Source organism: Carettochelys insculpta, chromosome 20, assembly GCF_033958435.1.
Source record: "Carettochelys insculpta isolate YL-2023 chromosome 20, ASM3395843v1, whole genome shotgun sequence".
NCBI lineage: Eukaryota > Metazoa > Chordata > Testudines > Carettochelyidae > Carettochelys > Carettochelys insculpta.
Genome location: NC_134156.1, coordinates 23,948,275 through 23,962,408, shown reverse-complemented (window position 1 = coordinate 23,962,408; position 14,134 = coordinate 23,948,275). Strand labels below are relative to the sequence as shown.

At 52.8% G+C, this 14,134-nt stretch overlaps 1 protein-coding gene across 1 annotated transcript in view; it reads right to left on the bottom strand.

Moving 5' to 3' along the window:
• Positions 1 to 3,096: 3,096 nt before the first annotated feature.
• The window catches only part of TTYH2 (tweety family member 2), a 36,614-nt gene continuing 25,576 nt past the window's right edge, over positions 3,097 to 14,134 (bottom strand). Inside the window, exons 9-14 of the mRNA XM_075014330.1 lie at positions 13,609 to 13,701; positions 13,021 to 13,113; positions 12,763 to 12,905; positions 11,769 to 11,954; positions 10,177 to 10,255; positions 3,097 to 5,616 (exon numbers count right to left, since the gene is read on the bottom strand). Coding sequence (XP_074870431.1) covers positions 5,536 to 5,616; positions 10,177 to 10,255; positions 11,769 to 11,954; positions 12,763 to 12,905; positions 13,021 to 13,113; positions 13,609 to 13,701 — 675 coding nt within the window. The 3' untranslated portion in view covers positions 3,097 to 5,535. The remainder of the gene's footprint in view (positions 5,617 to 10,176; positions 10,256 to 11,768; positions 11,955 to 12,762; positions 12,906 to 13,020; positions 13,114 to 13,608; positions 13,702 to 14,134) is intronic.

Below are 14,134 nucleotides of genomic sequence, written 5' to 3'. Positions count from 1 at the left end.
CACGCTCACTCGGCCTTGGCCAGGGTCGAGGCCCACCCGGCGGGAACCTCGGAGCTGGAAGAAACCCACTGCAGCCAGCGCCTCATTTTCACCCATGACACGTCAGCCAAAACGCAGCCCGCACCGACGGCCTCCGGGGACAAAGCCCAACCCGCGCGGCGGGAGGAAGTTTTGATCGAAGCCAACAGCTTTCCGCCTAAGTCCCCCGCCGGGACTAGATCTCAGCGCCGGCACCTGTGCGATGCAAAGAGCAGGGAAGCTGTGCAAGGTGGAAAAGCAGCTACGCCTTTCTTTAATATGAAAGATTTATTACAGCATTAAGTGACCCCGCAGCTGTGTGCTGCTGCCAGCAGTTATAAACAGCCTCATTCCGCTATCAAAACACCCAACAGCGGCCGGCAGCTTACTTCCAAACACTCCTGCAGGGACCGAGGGAGCAGAATACATAATGAGAGCTCAGCATGAGAAGTAGATGGCGGTGGAAGCCATTCAGTAAAAGCATGAGTCACTGAAAAAATCCTGGGATACGAGAGGAGGAAGATGGGGAATGCTGACCTCCCCTGCTACCCTTAATAAGCTAGGACAGTCAATTCACCTGCCACCAGGGATGTTGCTAAAATAGATTTTAACAGCTCAAGGAGATATATGTGTTGTCCGCAAGCATTCGGACAAGACAGCTGTCCCCCAGCTCCAAAATTTATTGTGGCCCTCCCTTTTATGAGGTGTACGTGGGGAAAAAAAAGAAATTTCCCCACCTCTGAATATTCCATGAAATAAAAACCTTAAATCCTGTTACTCAAAATTGTCTAAAACAGACAAAATGGGCTACAGAACTTTTCCACGACCTGTACAGAACTCCCACAAGTCAGCAGCGATCACCTGTTAACATCTGATTGCCAGGCTGCACCTTACAGAGAAAGGAAATAATGCAAGAAGTTAGACCATGGAAGTCACCGGCTGTGTGTGTTCAAGCCAACAATTTAGCCAAATTCATAGAGGAACTAGACATTTATATGGGTAACAGGAACATCCAGAGTTCCAATTAAAAAGATTTTGCTAGAATAAGAATTTTTATGCTTCTGGACTTTGGCGGAGGAGAGTTCCTTTACAGGCAGATTATCTTAACTACATTTTACAGGGTTTTGAGCACATTCCTTTGAATCACCTGGTGCTGGTCATGGTCAGAGAAGATCATGAAGCAGACAGACTACAGATCTGACAAATGCCTGTGGAAGGCATGGACTGTAGCCTCTGCCCATTTAAGATTACCACACAAAGCCTAGCATTGTGACAGCCAGGGTTGCTGGCACATCCAGCAGATAGGAATCAAATTATCCAGAGAGACAGAGCAGTCCTTAGACAACTAGGTCACCGTTGAGGTTCAGCACATACCTGTGTTGTAAACTGCTCCCTGGATCCCACATTCTGGAGCTTACAGCCATTTTTGTCAGCAGCAATAAAAACAAAGTTTGATGTCTGGGCCTTAAAAACCAACCTTGGTAACAATCATGACAAGTGGTGGCATTTCCATCTTTTACAAACCTAGATTAGTAACCTCAGATACCAGCATTTGTCTAATACAATTTTAAAATGAAACACTTACAGTGCACAAGAGGGTTCTGAGCACGAGTTAGAGGATATCGACTGCAGCCAGAGTTGTGGGAGCGTGGCCCGCGTGTTTTTAATTTAATGCAAATTAAATCCATTGTGCTTTATCCATCTGTAGTAGTACTTCAGAGCTAGGAACTGACTGGCCAACCACACACCTTATTTGGTACTGGAATTACACAATCAGGCAGCAGCAGAGAGAAAAAAGCAAACAATACAGTACTGTGTTAAAGTACTAATGTTTTGTTCAACATTAAGAGCAACCTCTACTGCTGAGAAAAGTAGTCAAGTAGCACTTTAAAGACTAACAAAATAATTTATTAGGTGATGAGCTTTCATGGGACAGACCCACTTCTTCAGACCATAGCCAGACCAGAACAGACTCAATATTTAAGGCACAGAGAACCAAAAACAGTAATCAAGGACAAATCAGAAGAAAATGATCAAGGTGAGCAAATCAGAGAGTGGGCCGGGGGGGAATCAAGAAGTAGATTAAGCCAAGTATGCAAATCTAATCTAATTCTTCACCTTTATCCCCCCCCCACTCTCTGATTTGGTCACCTTGATCAGAAGAAAATGATTTGTCCTCCTTGATCACTGTTTTTGGTTTTCTGTGCCTTAAATATTGAGTCTGTTCTGGTATGGCTGTGGTCTGAAGAAGTGGGTCTCTCCCACAAGAGCTCACCTAATAAATTATTTTGCTAGTCTATAAAGTGCTACTTGACTGCTTTTTGTTTTGATAGTACGTAGACTAGCACGGCTCCCTCTCTGTTACTACTCTACTGCTGAGGTGTTCAATTCTGAGCTTCTAATATTGCACAAACAATTTATGCCGTAAGGTGGCGCTCCTGCCTATCTCACATAGCTGGGACCTAGCATCCTTATATCTGAAAGAACTCCCTTGTGTGCTCAAATTAAGCAATTAGAGCTAGGCACTTAAGTATTGGAAAACAAAACACACTTTTTTTTTAAAATAACTTGTTTGTTGCATTTGTGCTCCTTTTATTCACTTCCTGAAAATACTCTAGCAAGTCATTTTGCTGGTGTGAACACTTGCAGAAAAGGGAAGTTTTGAAATGAACATTGCAGTTCACTGGCAGACAGCCAAGTTCAAATCCACAGATTTGGGAATGTTTTTAATAGCCCTACAGGACGAGGGCAGCTCAGTATTTAAGTAATCCACACAGAGTAGGGAGCATTTATGGCGGAAACCGGATTATAAGTGACACTCGTTCAGTCAGGGAGTGGAAGCCATAGCACGACCTGTGCCCAATCAAAAGACAGCTTGAACGTTGCAGATAAAATGCTCAATTCAGCACATGCACAAACCCTCCCTGCTCTCGCCGCTGGCTGCAAAATGTGCATCCGGCTTTGGACGAGACCAGGCTAGGTTACGCTGAAGCCTCGCCTATACCAGTCAAGGAAACCATTGCCAGATATCATCCTGCTCTAATAAGGACCAACAGCAAATAAATGTTTAGTTCAAGTTTTTATTGTCTCCTACCCGGAGGGTGTACACAGATCAAGCAGGACTCCCAATTCCTCCAAGGGAGTCAGAATGAGGTTAGTTCACATGCGGTTAAAAACAGCTCTTCTACCAGTACTGTTACATTAAAAGCAAAATTGAGGATTTTCAACCATACCCTAAGCCTAGTCACGCATAACATGGATGTATAAACAACTTTATGGTGCATGATATGTACAGTTATCTTTAAAAGACACCAGTAACAAAACTTCCATGAGGCATCTCCGTGCCTGGGAGGGCAGCTCTGGAAAGTGGAGGAGAGGGGGGAGCCTGTCCAGCGTTAGCACTGCACCCAGTGTTAGGCTAAGAGGAACAGAAAGTGGTGTGGAAGGATAGCTCACCATCAGCAGGGCAGGCTGGGCCGGTGCCATCCAACCAACATGGCAAGATCCCGGGTTAAGAGCGCCTCATGTTTCTTGTGCTTGTGTAAAAGGAACCCTGGACCAATTGCTCTGTTCTGAGGTGGTGGCTGCAGGGTAGCTTTGCTTCCTGTCTGAGAGCACGGTCTTGTCAGGGATCGCAGCCCACAGCCCTGGAGGAACCGCGGCTCAAATTCAGTTCTGGGGTGAGCAGATGCAACCTCAGTGATTTCAATGCAAACACGAGAGCAGTATCTAACCATGGTAGGAAGGCTACACCCAGAAGGATCCAGTGGGTAGAAATCTCTTTTGATCCTCTGAATCCCCTGAAGCCAGAAGCTAGTTCCCACCCATCAGGGCTGACTAGGTGTTCTGTCCTGTCCCAAAGGAGAAGAGAAGAGGAAGGCAAAGGGTGAACCTGTAATTTTCTGTTACTACAGATGGGAGAGGAGAAAACCGGTCTCTCGTCTATCCTGCGGAGAAAATAGCATTGGCAACAGCTGTGTTACAGACTATGCAGCTAACAAGAGCGAACAGGGGAGTTCTCCTGAGAGTCCTCCGTAGGGTTTAGTTCATAGCACTGTTTAGCTAACGTCGTCTCAGGAAAAAGCCAGTCCATGCTGCTCAGAATTAAAAGCGTCACCTACCGCTTGCTGCCAACACCAGTTAACTGCTGTGGAGACAGAGCTCCCCTTCCCCAGCACACGCAAGGCTCAGATCCAGTCTTCCATGGGACAAAAGTGGCTGGCATGCTCCATGCTGAGCAGCAGGAGTAAAGGGCATCAACCAGATGCAGAGTCTCATGCAAGTCCTAAAATTATCCTGGGACTGGGTTTTTCCCCCCTAAAAATTATTTTTTTAAGCCAGCCCCTGGGGTGGGGGGAAAAACCCAAAAAAAACAGTGCCAAAAAAAGTTGCAAAACCTGCAAAAGATTTTTTATTAAAAAAGCCCTTTAAAAAACCAAACAAAAAAACCTTTAAAAAAAGGCAAAAAAAAAAAAAAAAGAAAAAAAGAACGCGTGCTCTGTGGGTGTCTGTTCTTTGGATAGTTGATAAAACCACTGGTGGAAAAAAGGTACCAGCAAAAAAGAAAAAAGAGTTCAAGGACAAATAGTTCTTCTTCTTATTCTCAAGTGTCTAATACCTGAGACCATCCTGGCCTATTCCAGTAGCCAAAGGACTCAGGACAGGTGAGGGGCAGTGTGGAGGTCTGGTATGGGCCACACCAAAACAGGTGCTACAGAGCGTGTGGGGAAAAAGCCCCGTGTGGGGAAAAAGCCCACCCGCAGGGATCCTCAGAAGGAAGCTGGACTCACTAGTGGCTGTTATTGCTGTGCTATAACCGTTGGAAGCACGTCTCCACTTCACCGCTGCCCAACAGCGGATGTGCCCGTGTTCTGTGTATTTGGACAGTGTACTGGTCTTGTTACTCACATCATCAGTTATAAAAGGAGGGCGGCCAAAGGCTCTGCAGTGACATGAAATAACCCCAGTCTGGTGCTGATAGACGCAAAGAGAAACCCACCCCCTGGGCACCAAGCGGTTCAGTCTTCAAACTGCTGTCAAGATAGAAACAACAGTCTCATTTGGCCCCTCCACGATGGGGAGACAGAGAGGCAACAGCACCTCGCCTGCTCACCACAAGCCAGCTGGAATCCCTGCTCCACGCTGGGGCTGCAGGGAGAGGAAAACCGTGTTGCAAACAAAGGGCGTGAGGGGAGTTAGTTCGGAAGACGGGGGCCGTGGGCACAATCCCATGTGCACGTCAGAGAGGAAGACTACGCATGAGCAAAAGCTGCCAGAAGATGCAGGAAGGATCTCCAGAGCGCACGGAACATGCTCTGGGCTTCCAGCAACCATCAGCTTTTGACCTGCAATTTGGCAGCCAGAACCATTTCCAGATCTCTCCTGTCAGCTCCTGTCCCTTCTCTTTTTCAGCCAGAGGCCTTTTGGTTTCACGTGCGTCCCAGTTGCCTTTGGTTTCTGTTGCAGAAACGCTGTTTGTGTTTTCATCGCCTGGAAGTTGCTCTGGGAGAGAACGCGTTAGGCTGGAAATTCATTGCCATAATGTCTTATGTGCTCGTTGTTGACGGAAAGGTACGTGGCTCGCATGCTGGGAGAGTACTGTGGAAGAGAAGAGCGGGATTAAGCAATACGTTCTGCCTACAGTATCTAACCAGGCAAACTGCACACTAGCACAGGCTCCCCTGCGGGAACATGGAAATGCCCGCTTATGATCCCAAGATAGTAGCTATAGGCTTTGGTTGCAAACCTCTCTTAGGGTATTAAATTACACTGCCGCCCCTCACCAGAATATCTGGGCAACTTCCACACAGACTCTATAGCCAAATTGAAGTCCTTAGTGGACTCTGGGGAGTCGCTGCACTTTAATTTTTGGAAGTCAGTCCTTTATTTATCAAATCAGATTTCCATGTTAAAGAGGACAAGTTTCCTCTCCTCGGTGGAGCAAAATCTAAAGCGTTATTTGTAAAACAACAAAATTTTATTTTTGTCTGCAATATCTGATCTTACACCAATTCCAGGGCCTCTCTGTCACTCTGCTGGGACAGCGAAATGAGATTAGTCACATTTGTTTTCTGATTTTCAGGGCCTAGCTCGGAAACTGAGTGGAAAATACAGCAGGGAAATTCTAAACCCAAATTCAAAAACTTCAACATTTTCCCTCCAGTTGTTTAAGCCATAAGAAACCCCACAAGACTCAACAACAGCTGGATGTGGGTTCTCAGTCATCAAACAGCCCTTTAGTAATTAACAATTCTAGTCCCCTGCATTATTAGACATTTTGACGGCCGAGGAGAGACAAGGAGCAGCTGGTTTACGTAGCTCACAGGCCATGGTAAATGGAAAGAGAATTGATTTTAAAGTTTTCTGCTCTACTGTTATTTTATTGTGACGGCAGCGAGCAGCCCCGGTCGGTCCATTTACGTTCACCTACTAACTGCACTGAGGCGATGGGGCCTTAAAGACGAGTACAAAAGCTTTTGTGATTGAAAAACTGAGGAACTGTCACTCCTGACAGTAATTCTGCCCTGACTGTGTGCTTGGTTTTCATACCTCCCAGGCATGATTTGGACCCTGGCAGGTTGGAGGGCAAAGGGTGCCTGCTAGGATGGTGGCCGCCATCAACCCCCGCTTGCAAATAGGGACATTAAAGTGTAAGCAGTACAGGCTGGAGCAAACCCCTAGCCGCTATGGGCAAGGGCTTACTCCAGCCCCACAGGACCACGGGAGACGGGTGCTGCAGCGGGGATGGAGTAGCCCCACCCCTGGCAGCCCGGGGAGCAGGGTGGCTGGGAAGGATGGAGGTGGGGGAGGCCTCTCCTGCCACTAACTGGGATTGTTCCAATCCAGCTAGAGAGCCCCATCCCCATGGAGCACCCTTCCGGCAGCACTCCAGGGCCAGGCTGCAGCAGATGGGTCTGCTCCCACTTCTAGTTCCAGTAGGATGAAGCCGGCAGCGGGAGAAGGTAAATCAACCCTGCTCTGAACACCTCCAGCCATCCCCCAGGTCTGTCTTCACTGCAGGCATACTCAGGTGCTGCCCACGTCCATTCACAGGCAAAATGCTCTGAGCCCATATGCACTGGTGCTTCCAACCCAGGCTAGCTGGATGGTCTGGGGCTAACACCCGCACCGGTGACCCAGTGTGGATACAGGTTAAGCCACGCGAGTGCTTATAGCACTCTGGTGCCTTCCCACAATTCCCTCTTTTGCCAGGATAGACAATATCTCCCACCCCTCGCTGTGAACCGATCAGAAGGGCTTAGCTCACCGCAGCACAGAGAACGTCGGAACAACCCCAAAGCCCTCAGGATGCACGGGGAGGAGCGTGGCACCAGCGAGGACGCTGACTCAGGCAGGGCTTTGCAACATGGCTGCTTGCACCTGAGCTAGGCCCACCTGGGCATCTCTCACCCATGCTAACCTCGCAGCAGGACGGGAGCAGTCACCCCAGAACCGAGGGGACCGGAGCTGGCTGCTCTGGGCAGATGGGAGGTGCTAAGTGCAGAGAGCCTCAAGAAATTCCCACCCCCGCACTAAAGCAGAAGGAAATTCTCCCGAGCCTTTTACTTTAAAGGGGAGACGGGGAGGGCAAAAAGTCCCCACCGAGCTGAGGCACTTGGGAAGATCATTCAGAGCTGGTTACTCCTTGGGGCTTTAAATTAGACCGTTCAGAGCGGAGAAGGCAAAGGGCCGGGAGGGGCGTGGGCTTGAATTAATCTAGGCACACGAGTCTCTCCTCCCAGCATGGACTTGCCAGCTGTGTGTTGTACGTAGCCAGAGTACAGCCTCCCGAACTGGCGCCGCTCCAGCTTTTCGCCTGATAACGTTTCCTACGCAAGACACTGCAACCGGCTGCCCCCCAGCCTGCACTGCACTGTGGTCCTTTCCTTCCCACTCACAGCTGGGCACAATGGCCTAGCCATAACCCAGGTTACCCTGACAGAGGGCCAGGTCCAGGGGGACTGGTTGCAGAGAGAGATGCAAGGAGCTAATGGGATTTCGTGGACTAAATGGCCATCATCTTCAAGGGAGGGTGGGGGGAAGCAACCAGTGCATAGCAGGTTAATGAAAGAGGGATGCCCTTGAAGCTGGAGTGTAATGATTTCTAGCAATCCTCGAAAGGCTCATGCACTCTGGAGCTCTGGGGTCAAATCTTGGAGACAGGCTCCGAGGGTAAAATGAGTTCAGCGGGTCTCAGCTTAGTCCTGATTTGCAAACCCCAAATAAGCCACTACACAGCAGCCTCTGCAGCGAGTCAGCAGGCGTATTCCGGGGCCCTGGGCAGGCCTGTCCAACAGCATTCTGCGGCCCCACCTCTCCTTGGGGCAACCGTGGCCACCATGCAAGAGCCACCTGCCTGGGCAGGGCCATCAGGGGCCCCTTTGGGCAAGCTTGAATGACTGGCCTGCATTTCAGCACGTCAGCCATGCCAATACTGCTGAGCACGAGCTCTCACCCGCTGACTGCAAACCCCTCTGGGGCAGGTGCCAGATCCCCCTATGCATCTAGAGCACGACGTAAACAGCAACTACAGCTGAGCTAGTCCAACAATGGAAGCTGTAGCTCACTGCGAAGGGCCACGCCCAGATACTGCATATTCATTCCCAGAAGCAGCTCTGCAGAAGATTGGCCAGGCAAAGAGAATCAGGTACTCAGTTATTGTCTATAAATTCCTTCCCAGTGTTACCGTCACCTCCTCTAGCTAGATCTACTCCAGCCGGGGTCAGCGCTCACCCCGGCTTCTCGTCACATTCACGCAGATGGGGCTGGGAGCAGATTACTAAGGCAGAAAGAGGTGGATATTTTGAGGGGAACAGCATCCCCCTTTTCTGTGGAAAGGGCATTTTGATGGGCCTTTTCCAAACAGCCCACGGATCAGTTTCAATCACTGGTTCTAGTCAAAACAAAAAGCAGTCAAGTAGCACTTTAAAGACTAGCAAAACAGTTTATCAGGTGAGCTTTCGTGTCCCACGAAAGCTCACCTAATAAACTATTTTGCTAGTCTTTAAAGTGCTCCTTGACTGCTTTTTGTTTTGATAGTGTATAGACTAGCACGGCTTCCTCTCTGTTATGGTTCTAGTCAGTTTCCCCTCCTGAGGCAGGAGCACAGGAGTGATGTACTGAAGAACTCCAATGAGTCAAGAGGAGCCCTGGGAGCCCTCCACATAATCCGGGTGGATTCAGGCTTTGGGCTGGTGGTGAGATGCAGAACATCTGGGTTTGCCTCCAGAGCATCCACAATCAACGGCTTCCCACTTCTGTTCCAAGGAAAGCCAAGAACATACAAAGAAAATACACAGACGGAAGGAAGGAAATCAGAGCAGCTGAACGATGGACATTATTAGGGGAACAAAATGACCACCCCAAACAGAAAAAAAAAACAAAAAAAACCCCCAAAAACTTACTCTTGATGGGCAACATAGCTCCAGAAGAGTTGATGCAAAAACAAAGCAAACGTTAACAGGCAAGATGGGTTTAAAGAACATTAAGCCAAACACTCCACGTAAATGCAGGTTTTGGTTACAGTGAAATACATTTAAAAAAAAAGTCTTGGGAGAAATATAAAAAAATACAAACAACAGAACCAAAGCAAATGGAACAGAACTGCAGCTGTTCTTCTGAGAGGGTTAGAACATACGGCTGTCGTCCCCTCCCAGCCCCCAGAGAAGCCAACAGTGATTAGAGAAGTTTGTTAATGAGTTAGATATGGAGGAATGTGCTTTTAAATATGGCACCGAAGCACAAGGTCACAACAAGATATGATAAAATGAAGCCAACAGGGTCATAACGTGATGTATCTGTAGAGCTGTAGGTCACAAGTCACCTGCTTTTTCGTGAGCCATTTTCTGCTCAAGTGGCGTATCAAGAAGTCCCACCTCCAAAAGGCGGGTCTTCCTGTCCCAGCATGACATTTCCAACAGGTGCTGATTCCAGGCTGGGAACTATCATTGCTGGAGGTACCGTGTTCCAAAGGACATGACTGCCTAAGAGCAAGAGGGATTGCTCACGAGTTGTTGCTAGCTCAGCAAATGAAGCCCTTTGGTTTCTGATGAAGTGGAATGATCCCTCGTCACTCGGCAACACAATTAAAACAACAAACACAGAGAGCAGAGAGAGGCCCTGTTATAAAAACGACTTGGCTTCAGACGCCCATCGTACCGTAGGGGGAGGAGAGCCTCTTCCAATCAACGGGACGTTTTCATAGCGCGGGTTTCCACCAAACAGTGCCGCCTGGTTCCTGCGGGGAGATGGAGCGAGAGCCTTTCAGAGAGGGAAACCACAAGCTGACTGAGCACCACCCTGGGAGGACAGATCTGCTGAATGGGCCTTTTCCAGCGCTTTTCTCACTGAGAGCACCTGCGGCAAGGATGCCACTTCCCTCATTCCTTGGATGGGAGGACAGTCATGGAGCAGGACACTGCATCTCCACATGGATGGAGGTAGGGGACACCCCCAGCCCTCTGCAAACATTGGACTGGCCCAGAGGCTCTGCGACTGCTTTCAGCACTGGTGAGGCCACAGCTGGAGTATTACATCCAGTTGTGGACCCCCAGTACAGAAAGGATGTGGACGCACTGGAGAGGGTCCAGCAGAGGGAAATGGAAGTGATGAGACGGCTGGAGCACATGACCTATGAGGAGCAGCTGAGGGATCTGGGGTTATTTAGTTTGTAGAAGAGACACGTGAGGGGCGATTTGATGATCGCGGCCTTCAACTTCCTGTAGAGGGGCTCTAAGGAGGATGGAGAGAGGCTGTTCTCAGTGGTGACAGATGGCAGAACAAGGAGCAATGGCCTGAAGTTACAGAGGGGGAGGTGCAGGTTGGATATTAGGAAACGCTACTTCCCCAGGCGGGTGGGGAAGCACTGGAATGCGTTGCCCAGAGAGGTGGTGGAATCTCCATCCCTAGAGGTTTTTAAGTCCCGGCTTGACAAGGCCCTGGCTGGGACGGTTTAGTTGGGGTTGACCCTACTTTGGGCAGGGGGCTGGACTCGATGACCCCCTGAGGTCCCGCCCAGCCCCAGGATTCTATGAAAGCCAACAAAAAACGGGGCCGAGAACATCTTCACCACTCATGGATGGCTGTGGGGAGTACTGAGATCTTGCTGTTTTCTCGCGGCCCACGGCTAGAAAGAGCTTCTCACACGGCGACACCCCACCTCTCCTCAGGCCCTTCTCTGCGTTACTGGGGGTTACAGGGCAACGAGGTGAAGTGACTCGCCCTAGAACAGCCAAGCAGGGCACAGGATCCACCCCTCCACGGCTGCAGTTAGTTCCCTGCTCAAGGACAACCCCCAGGCACCGAACTTTGCCCAGGGAAGGAGGGACGAAGAGCACCCGGTCTTCGCACCAGCGTCGTTCTGAGCCGGAGCGTTCTCTCCCCCCGGGGAGGAGCAGGAGGGAGCTTCCGTCTGTTGATGCTTGAAGGATCCCCTCCCAGCAGAGCCCTGGTGCTGCTTCGGGCCATCAGCCCCACTGCTGACTCGCCAGGGTAGGGCTGGAGCAGCTGCGTACGCCCAGTTGCCCTGACTTAAGGAGCTGCACGCCCATTCCGTAAGCATCAGCCCTGCCATGGTGAGAGCCACCTCCGTGCCCTGGCAGGGCTCCCAGCAAAAGCTCCCTCTCTCTTCTTCCATCCACGAGTGGAGTCCCACCACCCATAGACACGCATGCTGCCGGTGGCGGGTGCTCTGCTAATTTGGCATTCAGCTCTCTCCTGGCAAGCCGAAACGCTGGGACGGGCAGCCTTACATGTACTCGGACACCGGGGCATTGGAGATGGCCTGGCCCGGCGGCTGCAGGCTGGTCTGGCTGCCCAGGCTGCTGCTGTAGCTGCAGAAGCTGCGGAGCTGCCCGCGGGTGGGGTTGTGGCTGGCCATGCGACGGGCCTGCGGGTTGAAGGGGTCTTCCTCGTCAATGTCGTCGTAGGCCCGATCCCTGGAAGGAAGGGCAGGGCGGGGAGGCCCGTCAGTCGCCCGCTCGTGACGCTGGCGCCGTGGCTTAGGAAAGCTGGCCTGTGCGGCAGCCCCCGGGGTGGTAAAGGGACCCCTCACTGCACAGTCTCAGCACCGGTGCTGCAGTAAGACCGCAGTCAGGGAGCCTGAACCCAGGGTGAGCTCGGTTCTGAACCCAGGCCTGCTCCGTGAATATCAAGACCTCAAACCAGACTTGCTCCTGCCTCCCCAGGCCTCACTGGGGACAGCAGGGCCCACGAAGAGGAGGAGAACGCGGGCACCAAAGCCACAGCAACCAGACGCCGCCTCTTTGGGGGAAGGGACCAGCCAAGAGACGGGACTTGGCATTGCTGCTTCTGGAAGGGCCGGAGAGGCTCTCCGGGATTCACCAGGAGCCAGAGCCAGCCAGCGTGCCAGGGCCGGGCGGCTCAGCCAGCCAGCTGCTAGGGCGCGGAGGGAGGTGTAATGCTTGGCAGTTACCGCACAGTGGGGCAGCCAGTTGTCTCCACTTGCCGTGAGGGGAGCCCCAGCTGTACCCTCAGAAGCCTGACCCAGAACCCGAGCTGTCTCCAGCCTTTGCTAACTGAGTCGAGCTACCCGCTAAGGTTTGTTCCAGGCCAGCCTGAGGGGCAGAGCCCTGAGCCAGCTCACCCACCCTCTCGGGGCTCCCGCTCCCACTCCCAAGCAGTGCCCGGCTAGCTACAAGCAAGCCAACAGCCCGGCTGTCCAGAGCAGTGGGGAACTCAACGACCCCTCCCGGCCCCCAACAGCGCCCCCGGGACTGGCCTCACCTGCCTGCCAAGTGCTTCCAGGCCCGCGGCATGGCACAGATGAGCGTGGAGAAGGACATGGCGGCCAGCAGGGAGAACAAGGCCAGGTAGAGCAAACCTTCTATCCCGTCATAACAGACGCCCATCAGCCCATCCAGGTAATCCTGCAGCAGGGAGACACCAGGCTGGCTTGCTCCTTCCCCCATGACTCCCACTGGGCCAGCAAGAGGCCCGGTGCCAGCTCTGGGGTGAGCCGCCCCATGGGAGGGAAAGCCCCACCTTGTGCAGGCCCCGGCAGTCCAGCAAGGCTGTCAGCTGGTGCAGGCTGGTCTCGGACGCATTCAGCAGCTGCTGGATTCCGAGCAGGTCTTTCTGCAGCAGAGAGGGGGCGAGGCGGGGTGCTGAGGCCAGCTGGCAGCACAGGCAGGGACGACCAGGGGTGAGCAGGGGCTGGTGCGTGCCACAGGTCGGGCTGGGGAGCGCTGGTTCTCCCCTGCGCAGGCTGGCTGGGGATGCCGCATGTATGGGGCTTGGGGAGGGGACTCCCAGGCCTGGCTGCAGCTGGGCTTCCAGCCCCCACGCCTCGGGCATTCCAGGCGCCCCGGGCTTGTCCCGGCCTCGGCTGCAGAGTTTAATGCGGGGGCGAGCATGTCTCCCTCGTCCCCGCCCCCGCCTCCCGGCCCAGCAGGCAGGCACTGGGCAGGGAGGACGCAGGCAGGCTGGGGGCTGAGCGCTGGGCGGCGCGCACCGCGGGGCAGAGGCACCGGGACAGGTTTTGGTTCCGGGAACGAGAAAGCACAGAACAGCCTCCCTCTCCGGGCGCTACCAGCACCCCGGCTCTGACTGCCCGGCGGGGCCCCGCCGTACCTCGGCCGTGCGGAAGAGAGGCACTGCAAACTGCATCAGGCCCTGGATCTGAATCTGCATGGTGGTGAGCGAGCGCTGGTAGATGGTCAGGGCCTGCAAGGCAGAAAACAAGACCTATCTCCACAGCACTGGCCAGGCCACACGCAGGAAGAGCGGGCCCATGCCGGCGCTAGCTCTCGGGAGCGACACCCCGCCAGCCCCAGAGCCGGCCCCAGCTCTGCCCGTGCCAAGCCCGGAACGAGCACCCGATACGTCGCTTCCTCCACCCAAAGGCACCTACGCGGACCCGCCCTGGCAGCGCTTGGAGCTCTAGAGTGCCGGGCATCGGGAACACAAAGCCAGGAGTGACCCCATCCCTGGCGGAATTCAGCAGGCGTCAGCAGCAGGAATTAACGCGCCCCCGCCCCCGCCCGTCTCCAACCAGGCACCTGCGGCTAGCGGGAGGGAGCCACGCCCCCCGCCTGCCCCAATCCCCGTAGGAGACTCTGGGCTCCCACCAACCCTCTCCCACCTGGGCTGGGCAGAG